Below are 18,058 nucleotides of genomic sequence, written 5' to 3' on the forward strand. Positions count from 1 at the left end.
TCTCTCTCTCTCTCTCTCTCTCTCTCTCTCTCTCTCTCTCTCTCTCTCTCTCTCTCTCTCTCTCTCTCTCTCTCTCTCTCTCTCACATTCATATGCACACACACTTGTACTCCCACACACACAGTGTAACCCTTACTATTATTTACGTCTTTTGTGTTTTAGCATGCTGATATACTATCTCCAGGCCATTGCCAGATCTCTGAAATTCACCAACAACCAGTTGATGATGCAGCTCCAGACAGTGAGTTTCAAACAAACTATTAATTGACAATATGTAGCTTTTAAAGTTGAAAATCCTTGATTTGAAGTCATTGCAACATTTTTTGCTTGGTTTGCTCTTGGGTCTTTACATTTGAGTAGCAAATTTAATTCAGGTGTGTTTAAACTGCTACATAATGTATTTACAAGCCATAAACTGCTTTGAGTCCAGTAATGGTGTGAATGCTGAACAGCATTAACATGTTATTCTACGCCAAAACTTTATTATTAATCTCACCAGTTTTTCCATCTCATCAGTTTTTCTGCATTCAGCAACTTTCACATCTCAACTATTCGAAAATTCCAAAGATTTAGGACAGATGAGGTAATATTTTCGAATTTTTCAATATTTCTTTTCACATAATTTCCCATTTCCACCCCAAAAAATAACCCAAACAAAATATATTCAAGTAAATATGGAATTTAACTAATTAAATTCATCTCCATCATTTCCATCCCAAATTTATATTGTTCAGTAAATTTAGAATCCCTTGGGAACTATTTTCAATGTAACATGTATTTTCACATTCCCCGCAACACACATTTTCACAGAATATCTAATGCCGGTTATTACTTCAAAGTAGATTCTCAATCTTATTCTCACCTACACAAAACAATTACCTGCCATATCTCGGCAATGGTCTATTTACATTGTTGTCGATAAAACACTGCGATTATTTTTTTTTTCTCATTTTCACCCTTATTTGTGAACATTCTTAACAGGCACTGCATGGCCACCTCACCCTGGCCGCAAACCTCACACTGTAAACAATGAGTTTTTGGTCAAAATAAAAGCAGACGTGTATGTATATTTACAGTATTTTTAAAGTCAACAATTGACTTACCTTGCTAAGGAGAAAAAAGTTAGAAACATCAACTGAAAATTGTTCCTGAAGTCTTACACGTTGAACAAACCTCATGTCTACCAGCGTGGAAAGACGAGCGCCGACTGTGAAGGTGAGGTTCGGAAGCTCACAAGGCTGTAACACCAAAGTTGTGTGCTCCCTGTGCTTCCCAGCCTTATAAATGTACAATAACATGCGACAATAGTGTTTACATGAGTAGTAGATAGCATGTAATCTACTGTATGTGTCTTGTAAGATTCGTCTCCTTCCTGAGTTGGAGATCAGATCAGAAAGTAGGTGATTGAAATTCTGACGGGACATTATATTCAAATTTATTTTTCTTTTTTTTTTTGTCGCCCTAAGTGTGAATGCCGATCATGGTCCTAATGTATTGGGGCAAGTTCCCCACCTGTTCCTAATGCCATCTGCACCCATACTTTAAGGCACAGTTTACTGCCCATGTGCCTCCAATAAACTCAACTGAATGAACCCAACTCCGTCTGTGTTTAAAACCAGTGAATGAATGAAATATGGGAAATAACATACTATTGTACTGTACATTTGAAAGAGGTTGCGAAAAATAGAAAATATCTAACAGGAACTTTTTAATCCCTTTAGGAGCGTACTGATGATAAGAAGAAAGTCTTTCAGATGGCTGCAGGTAGGTGAATTTGTGGAGTGCTCTCTCTCAATGGCTACGTTTACATGGAAAATGTCTTTAATTTGATCAGTTTGGATTAAATTTATGATTGGATACACTGTTTTCATGGACACTAAAAATATTGATCCGATTAGGACTTGGATGTTCATGGATCACACTTTCAATCAGAAGAAATCATTTTGATATACGCAGATTGACGAAATATAGCGGGAATAGTAGAAGAGCCCGCAACCCTCATGAGGATAAGCGGTTCAGATAATGGATGGATGGATCTATAGTTGTACAAGAAACCATAGCATCTTCTATGTCAACAAAACAACGCTCTGTCCGTTTTACTTTAAACATTAGCGTTATTTCGGCTAGTTTTCTCGTTTGCGTTATGTCAAGTTAACGATTCCTATTAGCGCTGCAATTTATCCTCCAGACTGCACTTTTGTAATTGCCAGTGCTGATTTTTAAGATAGAAGGCTGGCTGTACATTCTTCTGCATGCAATGATGAACCAAGGAAGAGGCAGTTTACGGGAATGAGAGAATCGCGCATGGTAAAGGCAGTTTGTTCCAACATTTTGCTATGAGTGTTTTCATGTGCGTTAATCAATCGACATAAACCACCCCTCTCATTCGGAATAAAATTTTGTCTGTAATGGGCTTGATCTGGTCAGAATATTCCAAATGCAGTGTGAACATGAAACATTTTTATTCCAATCAGACTTTTAATCCAAATAAATAACAGAATAAACATAGCCACTGACACTGTAATGTTTAACCATTTCGCAGCAAGACTTCAGACTCCAGGAGAAGAAGTGGGGGATCAAAAGACAGATGAACAGGAGAGTGACATCACAAGCCAGGATCCCTCCATCCAAACTTCCTCCCCACAGCGGAACAGCAGCATCACAAACCTCCATACTCCTGGTCCGCACAGTAACAGTATACGTACAATTACGCAGTCTGCATCTCGGGGAGAACTGAACAGACCTGTGGCTGGATCCTCCAGAAGTCCTGCAGCAATCCCTAAACATAAGCTGGAGAACGTACCCAATAGGTGATTGTTGTGTTGTGTGTCAAGAGAATATTTGAACATATTTCGACTGTATTGTGCAGTACAACATTGCCAAGGGAGGGGCCAAAGGGGTCAGGTGCATTGTGAGCTGGTGTGCGAGGCAGAAAGGTTCCGACGAGACATAGTCGGACTTGCCTCCACACACAGTTTGGGTTCCAGTACAAGCCCTCTCGAGAGGGGCTGGACTCTCTTCCACTCTGGAGTTGCCCACGGTGAGAGGCGTCGAGCAGGTGTGGGTATACTTATTGCTCCCCAGCTGGGCGCCTGCACATTGGGGTTCACCCCAGTGAACGAGAGGGTAGCCTCCTTCCGCCTTCGGGTGGGGGGGACGGGTCCTGATGTTCTTTGTGTCTATGCACCAAACGGCAGCTCAGAGTACCCATCCTTCTTGGAGTCCCTGGAGGAAATACTGGAGAGCGCTCCTTCTGGGGACTCCATCGTTCTACTGGGTGACTTCAATGCTCACGTGGGCAATGACAGTGAGACCTGGGAGTGCGTGATTGGGAGGAACGCCCCCCCCCCCAATCTGAAACCGAGCGGTATTCTATTATTGGAATTCTGTGCTCGACACGGATTGCCAATAATGAACACCATGTTCAAGCATAAGGGTGTCCATGTGTGCACTTGGCACCAGGACACCCTAGGCCGCAGTACAATGACCGACTTTGTAGTCATGTCATTGGATTTGCGGCCGCATGTTTTGGACACTCAGGTGAAGAGAGGGGCAGAACTGTCAACTGATCACCACCAGGTGGTGGGGAGGCTCCGATGGTGGGGGAAGATGCCGGTCCGACCTGGCAGGCCCAAACGTACTGTGACATAACGCAGCTGGGAACGTCTGGCAAAATCCCCTGTCAGGAAGAGCTTCAACTCCCACCTCCGGCAGAGTTTTTCCCACGTCCCAGAGGAGGCGGGGGACATTGAGTCCGAGTGGACCATGTTTCGCGCCTCCATTGTTTATGCAGCCGACCGGAGCTGTGGCCGTAAGGTCGTTGGTGCCTGTCGTGGCGGCAATCCCCGAACCCGCTGGTGGACACCGGCAGTAAGGGATGCCATCAAGCTGAAGTAGGAGTCCTATCAGGCCATTTTGGCCTGCGGGACTCCGGAGGCAGCTGACAGGTACCGGATGGCCAAACGGAACCTGGCTTCCGCAGTTGCTGAGGCAAAAACCCGGGCATGGGTGGAGTTTGGTGAGGCCATGGAGAATGACTTCTGGACGGCTTCGGGGAAATTCTGGTCCACCATCCGGCGTCTCAGGAGGGGGAAGCAGTGCACCGTCAACACTGTTTACAGTGGAGATGGCATGCTGCTGACCTCGACTCGGGACATCGTGAGTCGGTAGGGAGAATACTTCGAAGACCTCCTCAATTCCACCTACACGCCTTCCATTGTGGAAGCAGGGCCTGGAGACTCTGAGGCGGACTCTCCAATCTCTGGGGTCGAAGTCACTGAGGTAGTTAAAAAACTCCTCGGTGGCAGGGCCCCAGGATGTTGTGGGGCTGTCATGGCTGACACGCCTCTACAACATTGCTTGGACATCGGGGACGGTGCCTCTGGATTGGCAGACTGGGGTGGTGGTTCCCCTCTTTAAGAAGGGGGACCGGAGGGTGTGTTCCAATTACAGGGGAATCACACCTCAGCCTCCCTGGTAAGGTCTATTCAGGGGTGCTGGAGAGGAGGGTCCGTCGGGAGGTCGAACCTCGGATTCAGGAGGAGCAGTGTGGCTTTCGTCCTGGCCGTGGAACAGTGCTCTACACCCTCGGCAGGATCCTCGAGGGTGCATGGGAGTTCGCCCAACCAGTCCACATGTGTTTTGTGGACTTGGAGAAGGCGTTTGACCATGTCCTTCGGGGGGTTCTGTGGAGGGTGCTTCGGGAGTACGGGGTGCCGAGCCAACTGATAAGGGCGGTTCGGTCCCTGTATCACCGATGCCAGAGTTTGGTCCGCATTTCCGGCAGTAAGTCGGATTCGTTCCCAGTGAAGGTTGGACTCCGCCAAGGATGCCCTTTGTCACCGATTCTGTTCATAATTTTTATGGACAGAATTTCTAGGCGCAGCCGAGGCATTGAGGGTGTCCCGTTTGGGGACCTCAGCATCGTGTCTCTGCTTTTTGCAGATGACGTGGTGCTGTTGGCTTCTTCAAGCCGTGATCTCCAGCTCTCACTGGAGCGGTTCGCAGCCGAGTGTGAAACCGTCGGGATGAGGGTCAGCACCTCCAAATCCGAGTCCATGGTCCTCGGTCGGAAAAGGGTGGAATGCCCTCTCCGGATCGGGGATGAGATCCTGCCCCAAGTGGAGGAGTTCAAGTATCTTGGGGTCTTGTTCACGAGTGGGGGCAGGATGGAGCGCGAGATCGACAGGCGGATCAGTGCAACGTCAGCAGTAATGCGGACTCTGTACCGGTCCGTCGTGGTAAAGAGAGAGCTGAGCCAAAAGGTAAATCTCTCAATTTACCTACGCTCCAACCCCTCACCTATGGTCACGAGCTATGAGTCGTGACCGAAAGAACGAGATCCCGAATACAAGCAGCCGAAATGAGTTTCCTCCGCAGGGTGTCCGGGCTCTCCCTTAGAGATAAGGTGAGAAGCTCAGTCATCCGGGAGAGACTCGGAGTAGAGCCGCTGCTCCTCCACGTTGAGAGGAGCCAGATGAGGTGACTCGGGCATCTCATCGGGATGGCTCCTGTACGCCTCCCTGGGGAGGTGTTCCAGGCATGTCCCACCGGTAGGAGACCCCGTGGACGACCCAGGACGCGCTGGAGAACTGTGTCTCTTGGCTGGCCTGGGAATGCCTTAGGATCCCCTGGGATGAGCTGGATGAAGTGGCTGGGGAGAGGGAAGTCTGGGAATCCCTCCTAAAGCTGCTGCCCCCGTGACCCGACCCTGGATAAGCGGAAGAAAATGGATGGATGGATGGATGGATGGATGGATGGATGGATGGATGGATGGATGGATGGATGGATGGATGGATCAGAGATTTTTTGGGTGGAGTGAATCTGCTACAAAATCAAAACCTTTTGACCACTCGTGGATGGTTCTGGAATGTGTCCCCATGATTAATGGGATTCGTTGTATTATTATTACTACTATTATTATTATTATTATCATTATGTGCTTGCATGTGTGTATTTATATAGTATATATAATAATGAGAAACAATACATAATTTAAAATTAGGAGAAACAGTAAATTATTGAAAATATATTGTACTTTTAAATAATTTTCGAAACTTGTGGTTTGATAGTTAGATCGTTCAATAGTTATGGTTCATACCTGGAAAGCTAAATGTGGTGAAGTACTGTCCAAAAGTCTTGGGTCACTGGCCTAGTATCTTTCATGACCTCTTTCATACAGTAGTTACACGATTTTCAAATTTCTGCAAAAATATTGACAGTATTACAATCTGATATTATGTGTTGTCATTCCTCTTACCAGGCAGACAACATTTCTGGGAGGCCCAAGTGGTTCCTGCCGCTCAAAGTCTTACTACCATAAGGCGTGCAATCAACAACCCAGATATTCTGACAACATCCAATCTGACCCCCTCTACAGGAAGACCATACGTGCTATACATCCTGTTGAACCAGCAGGTATCATTACTGCCCAGAGCTATGGGGGTCGGCACGGTCCTGCCACCCGCTACGTAATTGTCAATGAACATGAACCCAGGAAAAAGCTGCTTCGCTCGGCCACTCGTATCCCACGCCATTACTTAATGGAGGAGGAACCAGCAGAGATCCTAGAACTCTACCCATGCAACATCAAGCGCTACCCACCTCGAACCCCACACCACCAACCACCCGCCCACAGATCTCATCTGTCCCAACAGAATTTGAATGAAGATGAGGATGAGAAAGAGGGTAAACTTAGAAGAAGGGTATTGTTAGAGAAAGCTCATCGACCCTGTTCACTATCTGACCTCCATCAGCCAGCACACTTCTACATTGGTGACAGAGTAGAGAGCCACATGTCTGTAGCTAAAGAGCGCCACGTAGGTAGAGGACGCTACAGATCCCAGGAAGAAGATGAGGTGGAGGAAGCAGATATCAGATGGAGAGGTTTAAAATCACACTCCTGGTCCCAGGATAGTATAAGAGGAGCGGAACCTCTACTGGTCCGAACCAGGCACCACTTGAACTCTCCAGGAAGACCTGGTCAGTCCCCAAGTAGGAGCAGGCAAATCAAATCAAAGACAAAACCAAATTTGGAGCCCACTCTGACCGAGTCTGATTCCGCTTCTCTGGGCTCAAGCAGTGATCAGCAGAACAGTGGTACAGACCAGTACATTCAGGTCATCCACAACAAGGAGCGTTATCTCAAGTCTGATACAAGGCAAGGAAAATTATCCAAAAAGAGGTTCAAACAAACCTTGGATTTAAATTCTCTGGATTCAAATGATCTTGTTTGTTCCAATGTGTAATATTTTGAACGCATACCATTGGACTATGATGCGCAAATAAGAACATTTAGTAGTGTAAGTCAGTAGGAATGTGATTTTTATTTTCTTGCTCCTGTAGTCTTGTATTATTATCGTTGTAACATTGTGATGGCAATGAAAGCTATTGGTGTTTCAAGTGGTTAGTGTTAACTGTCACGGTCGGGTGGAGCATGGAGCAGGACGACCAAGTGCAGCTTGGACCAGGGTTTATTGAAGCAACTCAAAAGGTAAACTGACATGACTTAACAAACAATAACTTGACTGACCGGGACGTGAAACAAGAAGACAGCAGGACATGACGGCATCAAGACAGTACGACAACACCGAACGACAGCAACCAGAACCAATGATCCGACGGGGAGTGAGGGGCAGACAGGACTTTTATACACGACAGGTAACGAGAGGCAGGTGGGAACAATCACACTGATCATGGGCACACAGGAGGGGAGGGGCGAGCACACAGACAGAAACCAAGAGAACAGACACATAGTGGAGCAGTTGGGGACGAGACGTGACAGAACCCCCCCCACAAGGGACGTCTCCCGACGTCCCAAAAAAAAAAAAACTAGGGGAACCAAACCGCACCGCACTCGGGCGGCGACTTGGGGAAGCGAACCGCACCGCACTCGGGCGGCGACTTGGGGAAGCAAACCGCACCGCACTCGGGCGGCGACTTGGGGAACCGCACCGCACTCGGGCGGCGACTTGGGGAACCGCACCGCACTCGGGCGGCGACTTGGGGAACCAAACCGCACCGCACTCGGGCGGTGACTTGGGGAACCGAACCGCACCGCACTCGGGCGGCGACTTGGGGAACCGAACCGCACCGCACTCGGGCGGCGACTTGGGGAACCGAACCGCACTCGGGCGGCGACTTGGGGAAGCGAACCGCACCGCACTCGGGCGGCGACTTGGGGAAGCGAACCGCACCGCACTCGGGCGGCGACTTGGGGAACCGAACCGCACCGCACTCGGGCGGCGACTTGGGGAACCGAACCGCACCGCACTCGGGCGGCGACTTGGGGAACCGAACCGCACTCGGGCGGCGACTTGGGGAACCGAACCGCACTCGGGCGGCGACTTGGGGGACAGAACCGCACTCGGGCGGCGACTTGAGGGACAGAACCGCACTCGGGCGGCGACTTCGGGGACAGAACCGCACTCGGGCGGCGACTTCGGGGACAGAACCGCGCTCGGGCGGCGACCTAGGGGACAGAACCGCACTCGGGCGGCGACTGCGGGGACAGAACCGCACTCGGGCGGCGACTTCGGGGATAGAATCACACTCGGGCGGCGACTTGGGGAACAGAACCGCACTCAAGCGGCGACTTGGGGAACAGAACCGCGCTCAGGCGGCGACTTCGGGGACAGAACCGCACTCGGGCGGCGATTGCGGGGACAGAACCGCACTCGGGCGGCGACTTCGGGGACAGAACCGCACTCGGGCGGTGACTTCGGGGAACAGAACCGCGCTCGGGCGGCAACTTGGGGAACCGAACCGCACTCGGGCGGCGACTTGGAAGTCTGTGCCGCGATCGGCGGCAACTCAGGAAGTCCGTACGGCAATTGGCGGCGACTCCGGAAGTCTGTACCGCGATCGGCGGCCACTCACCGCACCGCACTCGGGCGGCGACATGGGGAACCGAACCGCACCGCACTCGGGCGGCGACTTGGGGAACCGAACCGCACCGCACTCGGGCGGCGACTTGGGGAACCGAACCGCACCGCACTCGGGCGGCGACTTGGGGAACCGAACCGCACCGCACTCGGGCGGCGACTTGGGGAACCGAACCGCACCGCACTTGGGCGGCGACTTGGGGAACCGAACCGCACTCGGGCGGCGACTTGGGGAACCGAACCGCTCTCGGGCGGCGACTTCGGGGACAGAACCGCGCTCGGGCGGCGACCTGGGGGACAGAACCGCACTCCGGCGGCGACTGCGGGGACAGATCCGCACTCTGGCGGCGACTGCGGGGACAGATCCGCACTCTGGCGGCGACTGCGGGGACAGATCCGCACTCTGGCGGCGACTGCGGGGACAGATCCGCACTCTGGCGGCGACTGCGGGGACAGATCCGCACTCTGGCGGCGACTGCGGGGACAGATCCGCACTCTGGCGGCGACTGCGGGGACAGATCCGCACTCTGGCGGCGACTGCGGGGACAGATCCGCACTCTGGCGGCGACTGCGGGGACAGATCCGCACTCTGGCGGCGACTGCGGGGACAGATCCGCACTCTGGCGGCGACTGCGGGGACAGATCCGCACTCTGGCGGCGACTGCGGGGACAGATCCGCACTCTGGCGGGGACAGATCCGCACTCTGGCGGTGACTTCGGGGACAGAACCGCACTCGGGCGGCGACTGCGGGGACAGATCCGCACTCTGGCGGTGACCTAGGGGACAGAACCGCACTCCGGCGGCGCCCTAGGGGACAGAGCCGCACTCTGGCGGTGACCTAGGGGACAGAGCCGCACTCTGGCGGTGACCTAGGGGGCAGATCCGCACTCTGGCGGCGACTGCGGGGACAGATCCGCACTCTGGCGGTGACTTCGGGGACAGAACCGCACTCGGGCGGCGACTGCGGGGACAGATCCGCACTCGGGCGGCGACTGCGGGGACAGATCCGCACTCTGGCGGTGACCTAGGGGACAGAACCGCACTCCTGCGGCGCCCTAGGGGACAGAGCCGCACTCTGGCGGTGACCTAGGGGACAGAGCCGCACTCTGGCGGTGACTTGGGGAACAGAACCGCACTCGGGCGGCGACTTTGGGGAACAGAACCGCGCTCGGGCAGCGACTTGGGGAACACAACCGCACACGGGCGGCGACTTGGGGAAACAGAACCGCACTCCGCGGAAACTCGGGGAACAGAACCGCGCTCGGGCAGCGACTTGGGGAAACAGAACCGCACTCCGCGGAAATACAACCGCACTGGGGCGGCGACTTGGGAAGTCTGTACCGCGAACGGCGGCCACTCACAAAGTCCGTACAGTGATCGGCGACATTCGGAAGGCGGGGCTCTGCGCGGCGGCAAGAGCCATCACGCGCAGCAGCAGTGGGAGTGGAGCCAGGGACGATCGCGGGTCCGACGCAGCTGGCTTGGATGTCTGCTGACGTCCGTGGGTCCTGCGACGCTGGGGTGGAGCCCGATGGCGGCCGTGAGTCTGATGACGCCGGGAGGCACACCAACGGCGGCCGTGGGTCCGGCGTTGCGGCACCAGAGTCCGATCGCGGCCGCAAAGCCGCTGGCGCCAGAAGCACTCCGATGGCGGCCGCGGGTTCGGAGTCGCGGGAGCAAGTTCGACGGCAGCTGTGGAGCCCACGCCGATGGAACCTGCTCAGACGTGGATCGGGCGTCGCAGTGGAAGCTGGTGGTGAAGGGGGGTCCAAGCGCTGGTCGCTGTGATGGTCGGATCATTCTGTCACGGTCGGGTGGAGCATGGAGCAGGACGACCAAGTGCAGCTTGGACCAGGGTTTATTGGCGGAACTCAAAATACAGACTCGGTAAACTGACATGACTTAGCAAAACAAAATGACTTCCCAACGAAAACATTCTTGACACCAACAGGAACCAAAACGACATGAAGACGACACGACAGCAACCAAAACCATGAAGACGACACGACACCAACCAAAACCAATGATCCGACCGGGACTGAGGGGGAGTGAGGGGCAGACAGGACTTTTATACACGACAGGTAACGAGAGGCAGGTGGGAACAATCACACTGATCATGGGCACACAGGAGGGGAGGGGCGAGCACACAGACAGAAACCAAGACAACAGACACATAGTGGAGCAGTTGGGGACGAGACGTGACAGTTAACATAACATCCATCTTGGCTGCATGCTAACCACAAAATAAGAATCACCATTTGACATAGTCACTAAAACATCAGTAAATCCAAAAATTGACACTGAATTAAAAATAATTCTCTTTCAAGTCTTCGGCTAGTACACAGTGTCCAACTAATTTTAAGCATGGGGTTTCATCTGAATTATAGTTCAAAAGGCCGATCATAACTATTAAACTGTGTGTAAAAATGTACATATCAACATAAATGAGTGCAAACCCATTGATTACGCTTTTTATAAATTTTTCTGTGATCACAATAACAATTTTCATATGTTTTATATTGATTTGAAACCTGATTTAAAATATTTTATATCTGTAATTTAGCTTTGCTTGACTTAAATCTGCATGTCATGGTTGCAAAATTAGATTTGTGAGAAAAAGCATGTGGTAAACATTGACATAGTATATAATTTGCAATCAATTTGTGACACCATTGTAGTTTATTATGTTAAGGAATTCTGATTCTGATAAGAACGTAGTAAGTGCTTCTTTAAAAACTCTGCCGGGTATACTCATTTATGTTGAGCACTATCCATCATTACGGCTGTAACAATAATGGTGATATTACAATGTCAAGATTTTCCCTATCATTGTCATGTTATGACATGAAAATGAAGCACATCTATGTCAAAACACATTACTTTTTGCCCCCTTTAGTCAAACGCAGGATTGTAAACTACATATGGGCCGCTGAGCTGATAACACATGATGGTAAAATCACTGGCCACTGTTGATATCAAGTATGAAAACAAATTGTTGTGCTTTTGTTTTCTAAGAGGTGTTTGTTTGTTACAGTTTTATGGGGTTTTATAGTATATGAGCTTTATGTCACCAACCTCTCCACTATATTGTGTTAATTGTCGTATCGTGAGGGTCATACTGTGGTAATATTGTATTGTGATGTTCGGAAATCATTACTTACATATTCATCTTATAATTGTACAAATTTGTGTATGAATAGAGATATGTCCAATGTGCTGATGACTCTGTGCTTTATATCTCATACATAAACCAACATCACCACACTTGTCGCTTTACAACACTAATGTCAGTGTCATATCCTGTGGCTCGTCCCTAATGAGCTCAGCGAGAGGGAGAGAGAGACAGGCTGACAGACAGAGACAAACAGACAGACAGACAGACAGACAGACAGAAACAGAGAGAAAGAGATAGTTTTTTTGTCTATGTGTTCCCTGCAATTGGTTGACAACCACTTCAGGGTGTCCCCCCGCCTACTGCCCGAAGTAAGCTGGGATACTGTTGGATTTTGTCTACAATTTAAGGAGCGCGCGATCTGCGCCTCACGGCAAAAGCCATTGCCAATCACCTGTTATCCAATTTACTCACTGCGTGCTCGTTTGATTTCTTCAGATTTAGGAAAATGCTAAGACACTGAAACACAAATTAGACTTACACAGGTTGGTTGAGTTCAATCACAATTCTTGTTCAGACAGCTCTGTTTTCAGAAAAGTACAATACAGTGCTGGGCCCTTCAAGAGCGGAAAGTCTCCATTCAGAAAAGGCAACGTTCAAGGTTCTTTGGTTAGCTTATATCAGCTGCACATGCCAGTGTGGGCCGAGTTTGATGGGTGATGAGTCTTTAGGGTGGGGCAAGTTCGCCATGGGAGTGGGTGCTGGTTATGGGCGATTCGGTGTGTGTGGGGGCTGTTGTCTTCCATCCCGTCTTTCGGCCTTGGCGATCATCTTTGGCCAAGTCCTTGGCTGGCTCCCTCTGGCACCTGCTGGTTTTATCTCCACGTGACCTTCCTGTGAACATTCTTCTCCAATCTTGGACATACACTATCGAACCTCATTCTTTCTTTGTTAGGCAAAATATTTCCCTCTGTGCAGAGCATTCAGTAGTAATCAAAAACTGGCGTCTGGCATTAGTCAAAACATAAGATACAATCAAGTACTGAATGGTCAAGACGACTCTGGCCGTGTCCATGATTTAGAGAAAAACATCAGGCATGCATTACACAGTTCCTTAAGGGTCATTAAGCTATTTAGGCCATATATCAAAAGACATTTGTTATTTCAAAGTGCTCAGAACTATCTATCAGATCATAAAGTTTATAAAAACCTTCCTCATTACCACTTATCAAAAATGTCTAGTTATGTCTTATTTATTGATTTGGTGTGTAGGTATAATTATATGCTTAAAATGTTTCTTTTATTTATTTAATATGTGAATATACTTGTCTGCTTATGTACTTTATTCAATGAGGTTTGAGCATATCTGTTTTTGTAGCTAGGCAGGACTTTTTGTATTTTGACCCCATTTCCTTCAATACGCTCCAGCACACCGACTAGACCAGGCAGAATACACCCGGAAACCCCTGGCTGAAATGTCTAGCATTAATAAACTAGCCACCAATGAGTGCTACATGCGCAAAAATACAGAATGGTTAGGATTGTTTCAGGATCCAACAGCGCTAGTAACTGATGAACTGATCATTTGAATCAGGTGTGTTGTAACAGGGGGACATGGAAAAGCGACAGGATGTGGCTCTTGTAGGACCAGGGTCCCTTACCCCTGTCTGGACAATTTGTTCAACAGGCTCCATCTTGTGTCCCAGCATGTGTAACGCATGCTATGAAACAGTACACGCCTGCCGCATTACTGGTGCACACGGCTTTTCTATGCCCATTAGTAACCAAATTTCATCATGAAAATTGTCGTACATATAGACTTGGAGCTGTTCCCACACTCTGATGTCTTTTATATATTTTGTCCTTACACACAACATTTTTCTTTTTCTTTTTTCTTGTACCAAGACATTGCTCAAGTCTGCTCCACCAACATATAAATAAGGCCAGACTTCCAATAAAGCTCAGTTACAATGCAACTCTCGATCCATTGTGATCTTCACCTTAACGACTTGACACACTGCAATGTGAGGCTAATAAAGACCGCCGTTCACCAAAGATGACAGTAACTATCTACACACCCATTCTGCTGGGCGCTCTCCCGCCACGTCGCCTCCTCCGAACAGCTGTCTTCCAGAGGCCTTGTGAACTCGCTGGTGGTGGTAACAGCAGCTCACGCAGTCGCTACTGGGCACTCTCCCGCCACCGCCATCTACTCCGCCGTAGTCGTCTGCCTGAGGCATTGCGTACTTGCTGGTGACGGTAACAGCGGGTCAGACAGCCACTGGCCAGCAGCCCAAAGTGCTGCGACATATCACCTCACAGATGACGTTGATTCAGGCTCACAACACCATCAGGTCAGCCGCTTTGACCCACTGCAGCCATTCCGCCCATCCAGTCCACGCTGCCCTGAACTTTGCCGCACCTCAGCATGTGCCCCCTGAATCAGGCTTGCAACCCTGTCAGGACGGCTGGCCCACTGCAGCCATCCCGCCCATACAGTCAGTGCCACCTGGAGTCTACCTCCTTCACCTCCGCACGTGCCCTCAGCTTTCAGCTTGGATCTCGCCACCGCCATGGCCACCTCTCCATCTCCATTTTCCGTGTCCTTGTCTTCGACGGACCTCATGTGGCTGACCGACCTCCGGCGTACCTCGCCCGTTCGCTTCCTCGTCGTTGTTGGACTCTGAATGGGGACGACTTCTGGCACACACCCCCATGTTGCAGACACACACCAACAACCGCTCCGGTGCCCACAACGCTGGGAACATGTACACATGTTTTTGTAAGGCTCGATGCCCACAGACCATCCACTTGCACCATTGACTTGGGTTGGACGGCCTCTACACAGAATCATGGACATTTTATTGGACTTAAAATAGCTCCCAAGCACTCTCCAACAGCGAAAACGTGTAGCAGCACTAAACTGTCTCCACATTGTCTTTCATTTTTCTTTGATATCTTTTATCCACGCACAGATGTTATTTCTCTTTGATGTCTTGTACCAATAGGATCGCTCAGTCTGCTTCATCAAGAAAGAAAGAAAGAAAGAAAGAAAGAAAGAAAGAAAGAAAGAAAGAAAGAAAGAAAGAAAGGTAACATTTTTATTTGAAAACAACAATCACGTTATCTTGATTTTCCATAGATTTGAAGTCACAGTCTGCAGGCATCCCGATCACTGCTCCTCAGCACTAGACAGCTCTTGTCCTGACTGATCACAGCTCGTCATCTCCCACACTGGCCTCATGTTGCTTGTCTATTTTCTCTTCGAGTCCAAACATCTCCTGATGAAGCATGGTCTCTCGGACCTCTCTGGTCTCTCTATTGTCAGCAGCCCTCAGGTTTTTAACCAAGGCAGGAAATCTCTAGATGCCAAGGAAACCAGACCCCATTTTTTTCAGCTTTCGGTGCACGTGCAGCACCGTAAGGGTCAGAAAGAGAGCCAAACAAGAAGAATGAAGATCAAGAGGTACAAGGCACGCCATTTGCTCCAATTGTGCATTGTATACCCTGCTAGAGCGGTACCATGGGGGTATCACGGCTCGCCGGTTCCAGTACCTCATGTGGAGATGGTCTGGTCAATTGCACTGAAGGCCAAGTCAAGTCAAGTCAAGTTTATTTGTATAGCCCTAAATCACAAACAGTCTCAAAGGGCTTCACATAGCCAAAATTGACAATTATTCTCAAAGCATCCCCTGATCATAAGCTCCCATAAGGCCCATCTTGAGAGATCCACTGCTGATAATACAGTAGTGGTAGTGCCTGTTCCTGTGCTCAAAGACTAGCGTCCAGTGTGCCTGCAAGACAGTGACTCCATCTCACATTTATGGGTTTCCCTATCAGTGGCACAGCCTGTGAATGTAGACATAATGCAAGGAGATTACAGAAACACTAAGTCCAAGTACATTTTATCTGAATGATGTTTCATGTGACCCTTTCTATTGTATCAGTAAACTTTTCACTGTTTTTGAAGGTCTTCGGATTTGCTGACATCTTGATTTCTGTATTTAGATTATATGATAGCGTGTGGCTCCGTAGTGTGGTGTTTATATGTAAGAGCTCAAACATCAGCAGTCTGGAGACTTTCTACATGTTTGGTAATGAAATATAGATAATAATATCTTGAAGCTTGCATATTTCATCAATGAGAAACAATTCATTTAGTGTGAAAATTGTATAGTTTGCAGTGTATAGTTCGTATTGCTCATTTTTTAAGTTTAAAGAGAGGTTTTACAGTGAAGTATGATAGGTGTAACCCCAAACTTCGGCACCGTAAAACAAGTTGCGCTAAGTTCATTTTGTCTTCACTTATAAACTAGTTGCCTGGTTCTTTTATCACAGACAAATTATTTAGGTTGTTTAGGGCGTTACTCACCTGTCAAATCTGACAGGTGAGCCACGCCTTCATTCATCAGCTGATAAAGCCGCGTCACACCTACACCAGTGACACTGATGAAGGCGAAAGTACACGCCGAAACATGTCAGGTAAATAAAACAACCTAAATAATTTGTCTGTGATAAAAGAACCAGTCAACTAATTTATAAGTGAAGACAAAATGAACTCAGTAGAACTATTATGAGAAAGTTACGGAGAGAAATGCGTCAAGGAGTTTCGCCTCCTGGAAAAGCTGACGAGGAAACGGGCTCGCTACAGGAACCACCTGAGATTCAACCTGCGCTGCCGGGATGAAGAGGTGACGCCGGCCAGCCTGACAGTTAAGAACCCGATCCCAACCAGGAACGCGGAGCGGATTATCAGGAGAGTGCGGATGACTCTGGCCAAAGAACGTATACGATGCACCACCAATAAACTCAACAACATCAACAGTGAACTACAGCAGCTGACGGAGCAGTTCAAACACCGGTTTCCCCTGGACAAAAACACGGTAACAACACTACATGGACACTTGGAGAGCATACACGAACAGGAAGTCACCGCCACAAAAAGCCGACACATCTGTAAATTAGACAGAATCATCGCACAGAAAAAGAAGACACAACAGGACCACACACACACACACACACACACACACACACACACACACACACACACACACACACACACACACACACACACACACACACACACACACACACACAATGACATATCAGCTCTGCCGAACCCCTGAAGCACCGAACCCCTAGGGTTCGATCGAACCCAGGTTAAGAACCACTGGTCTATACTATAGACTATAGTCTATAACATAGACATCTATGAGACGTCTACACTATAGACGTCTACGGCATAGACGTCTATTAGACATCTATTTGTGAACGGTTTTTTTAGACGTCTACGTGACAGATGTCTATTAGACGTCTATATGTGAAAGGTTTTTTTTTTTATTGGTCGATGGCCATCTCCTCCCCGTGTCGGTGTTATCGCTGAGGTCAGGTGGTTGGATTTCCCTGCGAAGCTGGGCCACATAGACGTGCTGTTGTTCTCGTTCCTCAACGACCTTGAGGTGTTCTCGTCCGGTACTCCCTGTCTGGGCCTACAACACTTCAACGAAAACAAGTTCATGCAGTTTGCCTGCACATTCTTCGCCCCCCACCGATCCACACGAGCACTCCAATACTAGATATTAATATGATTATAAGTTTAACACAACCTTAAAAAATATGTTTGCAAACTCCCGAAAGCACATTTCCCTTTAACCTTCGAATGATGGCTAATAGCTATTAGCGCGATTAGCGCTAATCGCGCTAATTGCGCTAATAACTAGTGATCATTTGAACATCTAGACGTCTAGTCAACATTGAGGTTCTCTTCAATACATTTAACCTGTGAACCTTACCGTTGTGTAGTTCCAGGATGTTGTGAAAATGCATTTGATTAGTAATGGTCCAGGGTGTGAAAATTTACATTTTTTAATATAAAAATAGGTTTCAGTAACAGTCATACTTATGCTAGCTGCAGATATAAATACACCTTTTGCTGTTAAAATTAACCAAAATGATAATTGAACCTACATTTTTTTTTAAAAATCAAACATTGTACAACCATCACAAATATAAATGTGCAATGTTTTTAAGTGATATGTTTAAAAATGTAAAAATATACATACA

At 48.8% G+C, this 18,058-nt stretch overlaps 2 protein-coding genes across 7 annotated transcripts in view; one reads left to right on the forward strand and one right to left on the reverse strand.

Annotated features, from left to right (window-relative positions):
* The window catches only part of LOC125966882 (transmembrane channel-like protein 3), a 96,607-nt gene extending 89,206 nt beyond the window's left edge, over positions 1 to 7,401 (forward strand). For all 3 annotated transcript variants that reach the window (XM_049717397.2, XM_049717395.2, XM_049717399.2), the window contains 4 exons: positions 163 to 241; positions 1,722 to 1,764; positions 2,543 to 2,810; positions 6,263 to 7,401. In XM_049717397.2, coding sequence (XP_049573354.1) covers positions 163 to 241; positions 1,722 to 1,764; positions 2,543 to 2,810; positions 6,263 to 7,247 — 1,375 coding nt within the window. In that variant the 3' untranslated portion in view covers positions 7,248 to 7,401. The remainder of the gene's footprint in view (positions 1 to 162; positions 242 to 1,721; positions 1,765 to 2,542; positions 2,811 to 6,262) is intronic.
* The window catches only part of il16 (interleukin 16), a 171,786-nt gene that overhangs the window by 13,519 nt on the left and 140,209 nt on the right, over positions 1 to 18,058 (reverse strand). For 2 of the 4 annotated variants that reach the window (XR_011086739.1, XM_049717390.2), the window contains one exon: positions 15,592 to 17,492. The exons of the other annotated variants lie outside the window; for them this stretch is intronic. Coding sequence is in view for 1 of the 2 variants with exons in the window: in XM_049717390.2 (XP_049573347.1) it covers positions 17,485 to 17,492 (8 nt within the window). In the remaining variant the exon portion in view is untranslated. Of the gene's footprint in view, positions 1 to 15,591; positions 17,493 to 18,058 lie in introns of those variants that run through there. 4 annotated transcript variants of the gene reach the window in all.

The sequence above is a fragment of the Syngnathus scovelli genome, chromosome 4 (genome assembly GCF_024217435.2).
Source record: "Syngnathus scovelli strain Florida chromosome 4, RoL_Ssco_1.2, whole genome shotgun sequence".
NCBI lineage: Eukaryota > Metazoa > Chordata > Actinopteri > Syngnathiformes > Syngnathidae > Syngnathus > Syngnathus scovelli.